This window comes from Populus euphratica, unplaced genomic scaffold (genome assembly GCF_000495115.2).
Source record: "Populus euphratica unplaced genomic scaffold, PopEup_1.0 scaffold2665.1, whole genome shotgun sequence".
NCBI classification, from domain to species: domain Eukaryota; kingdom Viridiplantae; phylum Streptophyta; class Magnoliopsida; order Malpighiales; family Salicaceae; genus Populus; species Populus euphratica.
Window position 1 is genome coordinate 1 of NW_011502492.1, and position 11,935 is coordinate 11,935.

General features: G+C 32.9%; 2 protein-coding genes across 2 annotated transcripts; both read left to right on the forward strand.

Moving 5' to 3' along the window:
- Nucleotides 1-213: 213 nt before the first annotated feature.
- Nucleotides 214-1,132, forward strand: LOC105119224 (uncharacterized). Its single transcript, XM_011017351.1, has 3 exons — nucleotides 214-350; nucleotides 717-990; nucleotides 1,080-1,132. Exons 1-3 carry the CDS (start codon nucleotides 219-221, stop codon nucleotides 1,130-1,132), a joined length of 459 nt encoding a protein of 152 aa, XP_011015653.1. The 5' UTR covers nucleotides 214-218.
- A 2,888-nt stretch (nucleotides 1,133-4,020) lies between these two features.
- Nucleotides 4,021-9,145, forward strand: LOC105119223 (fatty-acid-binding protein 2-like). Its single transcript, XM_011017350.1, has 11 exons — nucleotides 4,021-4,312; nucleotides 4,995-5,582; nucleotides 5,706-5,928; nucleotides 6,320-6,395; nucleotides 6,493-6,595; nucleotides 7,150-7,218; nucleotides 7,681-7,717; nucleotides 7,825-7,899; nucleotides 7,988-8,039; nucleotides 8,463-8,507; nucleotides 8,674-9,145. The coding sequence occupies exons 2-11, from the start codon at nucleotides 5,065-5,067 to the stop codon at nucleotides 8,769-8,771; spliced, it is 1,296 nt and encodes a 431-aa protein (XP_011015652.1). The 5' UTR covers nucleotides 4,021-4,312; nucleotides 4,995-5,064; the 3' UTR covers nucleotides 8,772-9,145.
- Nucleotides 9,146-11,935: the final 2,790 nt, after the last annotated feature.

Sequence of the window (11,935 nt, forward strand, 5' to 3'; positions counted from 1 at the left end):
GACATAAGCAACTACCATATATGTATTACTGGTATGAATAATATTTCAAGAAATTACATGGGATTTATACTTTTATGATGACATTTTCCTACCATATTGCCTTTATATTTAAGGATTCAGAGTCTATTTGGCTCTACTATTGTCTTTTTTTAATCTCATGTTTAGCTATTCACTTATTTGTTCAGTTTTTGCTTTCTTTTCTTTTCTTTTGCAGAGTAATGGCTATTCATTTAGAGAACATTAAAAAATATGTTTTCTACCCTTTAATCCAAGCTCGGGTATGTCGTGTTTGGATTCCAAAACAAAATGGACAAGCAACTAACTTTAATTGTCTATTTGTTAATCGCAAGGTATGCAACATATCTACTAATATCACTTTTATTATTATGTTATTCAAATTCTTGCCACTGCTTACATTCTATTTTTTAAGCCATATCTTTTAAAAGCAATAGATGTATCAAGCTTTAATAAAATTTGAAATGCATTCAATCCCATTATTTAGTTTGCTATCCAAATGTCTTTCTTAATAATAACGTAAACATGCATGCTAGCCAAGAGGGAGATGATTTTATTAATGTCACCTAAAAACCAGATGCTATGATTTTACTATCTTTAAGATTATTTTTTCTACTCATCCATCATTCTACATATTTTAACCTTACCATTATGCATTAACACCAATTATTGCCTTTGTTTTTCCTTTTTTTCTAAGCAAGGGTGATGCAATACAAGGATCAGCCAAAACTAGAGATGCTGGACATTTTGCTTCAATCATTACTGAAGGTGACTATTATGAAGTGAAAAATTTCTACACCTTTGAAAATCAATACATGAATATTGTTGTTAGCCATGAAGTTGTTATTGATCTTAAGTCTGACACCAAAGTTACTCACCTCGATTCTGTCCCACTTTCCATTCCACGATATTACTTTAATTTCACTGATTTCACACATGTCCTTAAGAAAGGAAAAGAATCACAACTTCTCACAGGTATTCTTTATTGTTGCCCTTCCGTAGCAAACTGTATCGTGCATAATTTTTTTCATTTCACTAACATGATTATTAAATGAATTATGTAGATGTTCTTAGTAGACTAAAGGCAATACAATCGATTGAGAAGATTTTGGTTTGAGGGCAAACACTTGAAGACAAGAGGGAGTTCATTCTTGAAAATATATGGTTGATTTTATTATATTCAATTCCTCCTGGCATTAGTCTAATATAAGTTTATTCTGTTTAGAGGTGAGGAGCTTCGCATTACTTTATGGGGTGACATTGCTAGAACCTTTGACGAGGCTTCTTTGGAAAAACAAGAATCTCCGATCATTGTTGCTTTTACTGGTTTTCGTGTCTCTGAATTTAGGGGTATACTTGATTCTATGTTCAAAGCTACCATGATTCTATTTTCTTAACTTTTCAATTAAAATTTCATAACCTCCTGGCATTAAATATACACCAGTAAATATGTATTTGTTGTTTTCTTTATAGGATCTGCAAATCTGATTGGCACTGCAGCTTCACTTTGGTATTTTAACCCAAATATACCAGAGTTATTAGCATACAAACATTAGTAAACTTCTATATTCTTTGAACCTTTTACATTTATTCAAATCCAAATTATGTATTAATATTTAAATTGATTCTTAATGGCTTTTTCTTTATTTTTACGTAGCTATGCACAAATGCCTGTTCACTTGCACCAGCTGCCTCCATCATCACAAGCTGTCCTATTATTAGAAACTCAAATAAATGAAAATAGAAGAACAATCAGAGAGATTTTCTGTATAGACCCATTCGAGCATAAGGTATCTATTATATTTTTTTTAAAATGTTTATTATTAGAAGCAAAACAAAGTTGTTGAATTATTTCTAGGACAAAAATGACATATAAATGATTTAATATGATCTTGCATATGAGAATTTAAGTAATGTGGTTGCCTTATATTGTTGATTTATTGCATGCAAAAAAATATTCTTCATGATAGTTCAATTTGCTAATAGTCCAACTAAATACTATTATTATGATTACAATACTATTAACAATTGCCAACGCTACATCACCTTCATTTTCATAAAAAAAAAATTGTATGACTTTCTACTTTACTTGGCATGTGCAAAATGAAAGATTTACATGCAAAGCTTTCATAGTGGATTATGATCTCTTCAAGGGATGGTGGTGCGAAAGCTGTCCAGATTGCAACAAGCCTCTCTGGACTACCTAATAATTTACGATGCATAGAGCATGACTATCCAACCTCTGCACTAGTTCCATGGTTCAACTACCATATATACCAAGACAGCCTTGCATTTTCAAAAGTTTTAAGCGATTTTTCCTTGTGCTTTATTTCATTATTAACTAAAACCTTTTTAATGTCTTTTAGGTTCAGAATTAATTGCATCATCAGCGATGGTCAAGATGTCACAAACTTTCTTCTTTCTGGAAAGATAGTTGAGTACTTTTTCAATGCTTCAGCTTATCATTTGGTCTTCGACAAAACATTCACTAACCCATTTATTATTCCACCTCAAATGATTGAGAAATTAAACAAAGTAAAAATATTTCAGCTTTGATTTGGAGCCCACAAATCTGTACTTAATAGATGTGAAATATATGTTTGCATCATCTTCAATGATATTGCAACTAAAGCATCTTCGACAGCCACTGATTCTAAAAGTTTCATACTTGTCACTCCTCTAACACCAAACCTTGCAGATCCCTTGAGTGTCGATCAGTCTCAAATTCAAACTCTAGCTTCACAGCAACACACCTCTCAACAAAAAGACATGTTCCATGACAGCTCCCATCCTAAGTTAAAAAGAGCATTAACCTTCACTGATGCTAGGCCACACAACAGGTTTGGTTCGTTTGCTCACACATAAAAAATATTTCATGTATTATGCCATAAATTTCTCATCCTACGCGATGCTCCTTCAACCATGATAAAGTTTTATTTGTGATTTCCCAATACAATGATGATGTTCCAGCCGAGGCCACTATCTCATTTGCTTTAGGTACATTCCTTTAACAATTATTGCTTGACTGTTCTACGAATATATAAATGACAGCTATTACTTGAGTTTTCTACTAATAAATAAATAGTTTTGCCTTTCATTTTTATTGTTTACACTTGCCATTGCTTAAGTACTTCCTTTTAGTATATGATTTAGCACCCAACTTCCCCAACCAGGACCCTTGAAAGATTATGCAGACTCATCAAAGAAACGTCTATGCGAAGATGACGATGATCTTATACCAGGACTTCCAAAGAAGCAACGCCTCTCCATTTCATCACCTGAAAAGGTATGCATCTACAAACCACCTCTTTGTTTAAAAAATAATAATTCAATCACAATTAAGTATATCATTCTCACTTTTTAATTGCCTTCCCATCATTCTCGCTTTCTAATTGCCTCCCCTTCTTTATGAACTCATCTACTCAGCAACAATTACATTTTTATTTCTCACTTCTAAATGTTTATTGCTTTATGAAAAATTTACAGCTTACAGTTACATTTATCTTTTGCTATAGAAAAAAAATTAGCATTCAGTTAATCAATGGTTCCTTAACATTGCAAGCTGATTAAACATCTTCATCATCTGCTTTGTTAATACAATCTGCCGCTCATTAACGTCCAATTTTCTATCTAGATATATAAAGTATAAAATATTTAACTCTAGTTACTTTTGTTATACTTGAATTTAACTATCTTTGCTTAACTTTTACTACTAACTTTATGAATATAATATCTTTTGCTATCTTAACTTGTGCAATTAAATTTATGAATGTTGATATCTTTTGCTATGTAACATTCCTATTAATTTATAAATATTTATCATAATAATTATAATTAAATTTCACTTAAAACACCCGCAGCATCGCGCGGGGTATCAAAGCTAGTGACTACCAGAACGCGTATGCTTGGATGCCACACGTATTAAAGAAAAAGCGCAATGATTTATGATTCTCTCTCTCTCTCTCCGTGGCCCTTCTATTTATTTCCTTGCCACCAAAACAAATTTAGCATAAATTAATTACGTCAAAACTCACAAAAGAAAAAAATAAAAGTTTCTCTCAATAATAAGAAGAGTCCTGTTTCATTTTGATCTGCCGTGAGTCTGTGAAAGGTTCCCCCCTCTGGAACCAAAGAATATTCTCTTCCCTCTCCCTCTCTTCATAATGACAGCTGAAAAATCTAAGAAATTCAAAAATGGAACCCTAATTTGAATTTAGCTAACCTCTGTTACCATCATCAACATTGCTTCTGTTTCCTACCTCTCCTTTCTTGAACCTTTTCTTCCTCTAATAGTAAGGTATGCTTTTCATTCATCTCTGATTACTTGCCCTTTTATCTGACACAAAGAAGGAAATAAAACGGCTAACTTTTGCATTCTGTAATAAAGACCCTTGATTTTTCTGCTTCTTGGAGATGTTGGGGTTCATCAAAATTTGAATGTTAATGTCCATGAAGCGAATATGTATTTTTCATTGTTTGTAGGTGTGATTTGCTATTTTCTTGGTGAAATTAACTAGTAAAGGGCTGAGCTTTTGTTTCTTTGTTTGTATTATCTTAGTTTAATCTATATTTGATTTCTTTTTTAATCTCTTGAATTCTTAAATATGTTGATTGAGTCCTTCCTGTGGTGAATATGTGTTCTAAACCTTGCTTGTTCTTACAAATTGATGGGTTCTATTAAAGATATTTAGAGCTTTTTTATTTTTTTTTTACTTCAAAAAAAATTGTGACACCAATTTAACAATAAACCATGGTTTTTATGTGTAATTAATTGACATTTATTTTGTTGAATTTGTGGGTATTTTCAATAATGTTGATACAAGATGTTTTCTAAACTAATCTCCCAATGATGAGAATCGGCAATGTAGCATTTACTTTTAGAATTCAAGTATTGCATGTCCTAAGTTACGTGCTCTTTTTATGTTTTTGAACTACGTGCAAGCATGAGCTTCTCACACTCACTATTTATTTCCATGCAGGTGTTTTTGCATCTGTTGGACCTAGGTTCGTCTGGTATAAAAGTTTGAGACTCCTGAATCGGAAGCAATAATGAGGAACAATTGGTTCTTTTACATGGATTTAGATGGAGAATCTCAATACATGTTTCCCTTAGAGCCCCTATTATCACAAGGCTTTGGGGCTAATCTATTTTCTCAGCTTAGCTCATTTGTTGATAATCCTTTGCACCAATCGAGATTCCTATATGTCCCTGGAACCATGGCTTTTCAAGAAGCTTTGAATGGCATGTCGAAGCTTGCTGGTGGTTTGATTTTTTGGTTCACTAGTGCATCTAGTTCAAATTTGAGTCGCCAAATATCAGGCAATCAGAGTTCTCCTACTCCAGGAAGCTGTAGATCTTCTGCACAAGTCAAGAACTCTACTTCTACTAGATGTGATCTTGCTGGTTTAGGCTTCAGTTCTGTATCAAAAGTAGAGTCTTCACCTCCTGTAGTTTTTAGCACGATCTCAAGTTTTGTGATGAGGCTCCTACTTGGGGAAGCTGAAAGACTTCAGTCATTCCCTGTCCTCTCATTAGCTGCTTCTCTGGTACCACCATTCAACAACTTGTGAGTCATTTGATATATAATAAAATAAGTTTCTCTCTGTGTACTTTCTGTTCTTTAGCTTTACTTCTCACACTTTATGCTGTTCTTTAACCATCTAAACTTTGCTTTCTTATTGGTCGTAAGAGCTTCAAATGTACTAGCTATTCCTTTGGAGAATGGTGATGTACAAGTGCATGCATCCATAGATCAAGGGCCTTGTGAAGTTGTGCATCGTGGATGTCCAGGCCTCTCATTTTCTGATTTAAACTGGACAAGACATGCTGTTGAGCCCAGAACTGGCATTGAGTTCCCAATGTTTTTGGACAACATCGTAGCTGGAGAGGAAAGATCTAGATTAACTTCAGAGGTAGATGTTCTAAATTTCATGTTATTGCACTAAACTTCATGTGTGCACATTATGTGTTGGCATAGCTGGATACAAGGGACCTGTTTTGTGCTAAAAATAGCTTGCTGCGTGCACTTGCATGTGTGTTTGTGTGTGTGTCTAAAAGCTGTGTATGTTCTAGTCTGTTTTACATTAGGGTTTTGAGACAACAATAGAAATTAGATGCTTCAAATTCAAACATCTTATTACTATTTGAATTTTATTCCCTATCTAATTGTTAAGCTTGAAATATTATCAGAAAATTGGTACCTACATTAACTTTGAGGGTTGCTGTCTTCCTGTTTGAGATCACTCCTGTCATCGATCATCCCATTTTTCAATCACTGTGAACAATTTCAATGTGCTTTACAAGGTTCTTGTTGGTACTGGATCCAGAACTATGACAATAATCAGAATAAAGTCTCTGAAGATTTATGCTTTTGGTTTCTGTAAGTGCTTTTACATTTCAATTGAGGATTGTTTTTTGTTAGATTGTTTCTTTCATGTCCACGACATTGACTTAGTGAAACTTGCTATTTCTTGTAGATGTTCATCCTAATTCTGTCTGTGAAAAACTGGGCCCAAAGTATGCTTCCATTCCAATGGGTGAATTAATTAAACACCGTGACTTTTATGAGGACCTTCTCAGGTATATGAACACTGACTTTGCTGAACACAATGTCCATGTTTGGTTTTCTGAAGTTAAAATGTTGTTGCATCGCTATTCATCTTTTGTTTATCTTTATATGGTTTATTGTTAACTTATTTTTAAATCAAGAGAGTGAAACTTTTAGGAAAATTTTCATTGTTAACTGTTCACTTCATTCCAAGTTTTAATCTTTCATTTTCTTAACTTTGAAGTTATATACAAGATCTAATAAATTTTGTAGTTTAAGTATGTTCTCCTGGAGTTTGTAATAGAGTAAATGATATTTCCATTGAAAGTTAGTTTTGTAATATGAAACAAAAAATTTTGTATGTTTGGAGCATTAATCAATTAACATAGTAGGAGTTTGCAATGAAATTTCTGTCACTTGCGTGATGCTTTAAAATCATAATTATCATCCTAGCCTTAGCCATGAGTTGTTTGTTAACATTCATGTACTCAGACCTTTTCATTTTCATTGCTCTGCAACTCGATTAATTCACTTTGATGAATTCTCAGATACTGTTCTTATTCGAGTTTTTATAATGATACTGCAGGGAAGACATCTCCATGACTGTTCGGCTTGTGATTAACTGCAATGGGATAAAAATCAGTACTGTTAGGGAGTAAGTCAAACTTTGTTTGTTAGTGTACTTGAAATTTGGTGGTGGGCCTCTGATTTCTGCAAGACCTTGGTATAAGCTGGACATTCTCAGCATACTGTTTGTAGACCTATAAAAAAAAACTGGAATATTTTTAGAGAGGGAGGATATAAACATCATGTCATCTATTAGTGTCTCGAATAAAATTTTAGGATCCTCTGGGCCATGGGGGATTGTGTGTGAGACGGGGTGTGTTAATAGTGTTCCTAAGTTCAATCACGCAACCTGCTAGATCTTTTTAAAAAAACTAGAATACAGATTATTTACATTGTTTAACAAGGCTGAGCTTCACCTGGAATAGTTTTGCCCCTGCTTGTTGGAGACTCATTAACCTTTTATTCCCTGAAGTCATGGCTGAAATTGTAAGACTGATGATGAAAATAAGCACCAACACCTAGTTACATGCTTTATTTTATGTGCTTGTAGTGCTTTTGAGAAATCACTTCGAAACCGTTTATTGAAGGTAATTTATTCTACTTGCTATCGTTTCTTTTCCTACCAGTTCTGTAATAGAAGGAAAATGTCCAGTCAGGATTCTGATTCTCAAACAATTTTCTTGACTTCTCTCAGACAAACCCAGACACTGATTACCATTGCCTGACTACGTTTGGTTCATTCTTCACGAAAGATATTCCACTACCTGCGGTAATTTTTTTTCTGGTTTGTGCATATCTTTGCTTTGCCTCTACACATACTTATTGGATTGCATCAACTTTGAATTGAATTTGTGCAGGGAACAACAGTTGATTTTCGACGGACAGCTGATGGGCAACTAATAACTGAAAGTAAGTCATTATTGGTTGGAAATCTTACACTCTATATGCACTGCTGTTGGAGTTATTTAGCAGCATCTCCTTACATTTGTCAAAAGTGAGTGGAAAGCATTGCAATATTAGTTTATAGTTCTCTGTTTTTTCAGAAGGGCATCTCATTCACCTTTTTTTTAACTCGATCATTTTCATTAATGAATTTATTCCTGTCAATCAAAAAATAAAAAATAAAAAAAAGAACAGAAATTGTTGGAGTTAGATGACCCGCTCATTTTGTCATCTGTACAAGGGCTTTCCATTTTAGCAAAGCAAGAAGGCCCTCCTGTATTGTACCATGTAAAGGCGCATGAATGATCCAACAATATCTTTTCGTTTGTATATTGCTGCATTTGTATATTGCCACATTTTATAGGCAACTGACAGATTCTATTCTTGCAGTTGGAGGTAACCAAATTGGAGTGGTTTGTAGCAAGGATTTATGTAGTGAGTGAATTATCCTGCTCCTTGTCTCCAAATTATTAGTTGATTATTTTGTGTGCCAACATTTTCTAGAGATATTGAGAGGCAGTTCATGATTAAAGAGAGGCTGGGATGGAGGATAGTTTATGTTTTAGAGTTAAGATTCTAAACTTTCATTTTTACTTTACAGGAGCTTTCTTTGACATGTACATAGGTGATATTCCTGTCTCAGAGCAAACGAAGGAAGAGATTGGCAAGAATGTTGCCAGCATTATCGGGAAGTACTAGGGTGATCCAATAAAGCTTCCATTGTTCAATTTTTTTTTATGAACAATTGGCTGCTGATTTATGGGTCGCATATTTCTTGACTATAAAGATCTACTGCCTTTCAATACACTGGAGTGTGCAGTTATGAAGTGTTTGGGTGGGAGGTCATGCATGTTATACAATAAATAGATCTAGGTCAAACCAATTTGAGATTAAAAGGGGGCCTCCCAGAACTTGTACAAAATCGATTCTTTGTAGCTTTCTTCTTATGGGGGTTTGCTGCATCTGAATTGCCGCCCCCAACTAGATCCAAGTTATTAGAATTATCATTCAGGATACAAAGAGAATATTTATGTTTGACTGCAGTGTGTTGATATACAGACCAGAGTTCCTTTGACATAGGCTATGCTGTCGCTTGCAGTCAGTGGCTTCACTCGGTATTGACCATGGTTCTTCCCTGAATTGCCCCCCGTATATTAGCCTCCCGCGGGCACATTTGTTAATATACAGACCAGAATTTTCTTATGAGTATCTTTGTTTTTTAAGCAAAAAAGAAAAATACTTAATAGGATTGTGAAAGCAAGCAAAATTTTAAAAAAAACCATGAATTGATCATCTCTGTCAACTATATAAAAAAATAATGAGAACAACAAATCCTAAAACAATGGAGGGCGAAACCACTTCAGATCTTTTCATGTATTTCATATAGATTTGAGATCTAAAAATCGATCATCTTCTTACTTGAGATCTTTTTTCTTATATAATTTAAAATTATGAGGATTTTATATTGGGAGAATATGCGATGTGTTTATAAAAAAATTTATGAGTTTTTAAAAAATTAAAATTATTAAGTTATTTTAAATAGAAAATGTTATAATTTAATTTTAATTACATGTTTTAATCAAATGTAATAAATGGATAAATATTGAGTATAACATAAATTATATGAATTATAGCAATTCTTTTATAATTTATTTTTCTTAATGAGATTAAATCTCAAAAACACATTATCGGAACTCCTTATAAAAAATAACTCAATGACTTAAAAATCAGTTAATTTAGAATTATCCCTATTCTAGTATAAATATATCCATTAAAATATTATAATATTAATCTAAGTCTATATAAACTTCCTCTTGTTTGTAATATTATATAAGAATGAAATATATTTTCACAATATCTCGCTTTTCCTTTCTAAACATCAAATCTAGCTTAATCTAATGAAGCATTTCAAGGATCAGAGTTGTGTGTAGATGGAAGAGAGAAATCTCAGGAGTAATTGAATGAAGAACATCCAAAGAAGAAACAAGTAAAGGTGTAAGCTAAAGGGAGCAAACAAGAATATAGAAACCTAGCATTAAAAGAAAGATAGAAGTAGCCCAAGAGAGGCATCATGCAAGTTGACAAACCCATAAAGGGCAGATGAATACTTGCACATAAGATGATCTGGTATTAGAAAAATCACCCAAGAAGAAGAGAATAGAGAAATCTTTTTGAAAAAAAACTAGAAAATGGAAAAAGGAGCTATGATGGCTTAAAGGTAGTTGTAACAACCTGGAATATTAATGGAACAACCCGAAATTTTCGATAAACTATTATATTTAATAGTTTTATTCATAGAATTTTCTGTTAGCATTTACATTACTATTCTATCGGCAAGAATTTTATTGACAGATTTACAGACAGAAACAGTCCATCGTTAAACCGATTGTTGGTAATTTCATTTATGTTAGTAAAAAAAAAAAAACCAATGCTTTTACAGATGAAAAATATACAAAAAAAAATACACACTTTAATATACCAACATAATAATTTTGTTGGTGATTAATAGTGGTATTTATTATAATTTTATTTCAACCCTCTATAAAATACTGATGAAATTATTTCATTAGAGATGTGACAGTTTTATGGTGGCATATGAAGTAAATTGTTTCAAATTCTCTGGAATATACTAATGGATTATGTCCATCAATATATCTGTCTACAATAATTAAAAAATATATTTTTAAAAAACATCCTTTGAACAAAAAAATAAAATAATTAAAAAAATAAAATTGTATTAAATTCTATGTAACAATAAATTTGAATAATATAAAATCCAAAAATTCATTACAAATTTATATGTAAAATTAAAATAGAATAATGGCAGCGCTGGAAAAAGGAGGAAGAGGAAGAGGTTGGTCGTTCCCAAGACTATATGGCAAAAAAGAAGGGGTACACAAATTACCACCCATTCGTGATCTCATGTCTATAAGCATGCGGTAAAGTTCTTCATAATCCACCGAGAATCGTTCATATTTTTTGGTGAGATAGGTCATATGTTCTTGCAAGGTCACAAACTCTTAAGATTGGTGCTCGATACCAATTGTGAGTTCCCAATAATTTATATGTAAAATTAAAATAGAATAATGGCAGCGCTGGAAAAAAGAGGAAGAGGAAGAGGTTGGTCGTTCCCAAGACTATACGGCAAAAAAGAAGGGGTACACAAATTACCACCCATTCGTGATCTCATGTCTATAAGCATGCGGTAAAGTTCTTCATAATCCACCGAGAATCGTTCATATTTTTTGGTGAGATAGGTCATATGTTCTTGCAAGGTCACAAACTCTTAAGATTGGTGCTCGATACCAATTGTGAGTTCCCAATAATTGAGACACTACAAGCCGTCTGTAAGTTCTCGACTGTAGTGTTGAAGAGTTTTACCCTTGATTTCTATCGGGTTTAACAGACAATCTTACCTCTATGCACAAATTTAGATCAAAATTCGAGTGGGTTAAAGAATTGTCATTGTATCTCTACCTTAACCAGCTGTTATATGTCTCATGGAACTAAAAATTTAAATAATCAAATTCAATTTAAAAAAATAATAACTTACAAAAGAAAATTGTTAAACGAACATACCATAAAGTGTTGAGCATGATTGTCGACAAACTATTACACTTCTTTTTAGTGGTCTTCACTTTACACGTGCATCTCCATAAAAAGTTTCATTGGGCTTGACACACGTCCAAGAGTTGTAGCCTGTAAGAAAAAAATATTTCAAGTTAAAATATATTTATAAATAACAATAAATTAATTAAAGATAGATGTGATTAAAATTAATCTTACCATCCATTTTGCATGCAAAACAAAATTAATGAAGCCGCTGATATGCATGGTAACCGAGCCGTGAATTTGTCAGCTCC

Bases quoted from the DNA above. Each gene is read 5' to 3' on its own strand.
- LOC105119224 (XM_011017351.1), top strand. From the start codon at position 219: ATGGCTATTCATTTAGAGAACATTAAAAAATATGTTTTCTACCCTTTA. The intron at 351-716 runs GTATGCAACATA...TTTCTAAGCAAG, and splicing joins GTCTATTTGTTAATCGCAAG to GGTGATGCAATACAAGGATC. The intron at 991-1,079 runs GTATTCTTTATT...TGAATTATGTAG, and splicing joins AGAATCACAACTTCTCACAG to ATGTTCTTAGTAGACTAAAG.
- LOC105119223 (XM_011017350.1), top strand. From the start codon at position 5,065: ATGAGGAACAATTGGTTCTTTTACATGGATTTAGATGGAGAATCTCAA. The intron at 5,583-5,705 runs GTGAGTCATTTG...ATTGGTCGTAAG, and splicing joins GTACCACCATTCAACAACTT to AGCTTCAAATGTACTAGCTA. The intron at 7,900-7,987 runs GTAATTTTTTTT...GAATTTGTGCAG, and splicing joins AAGATATTCCACTACCTGCG to GGAACAACAGTTGATTTTCG.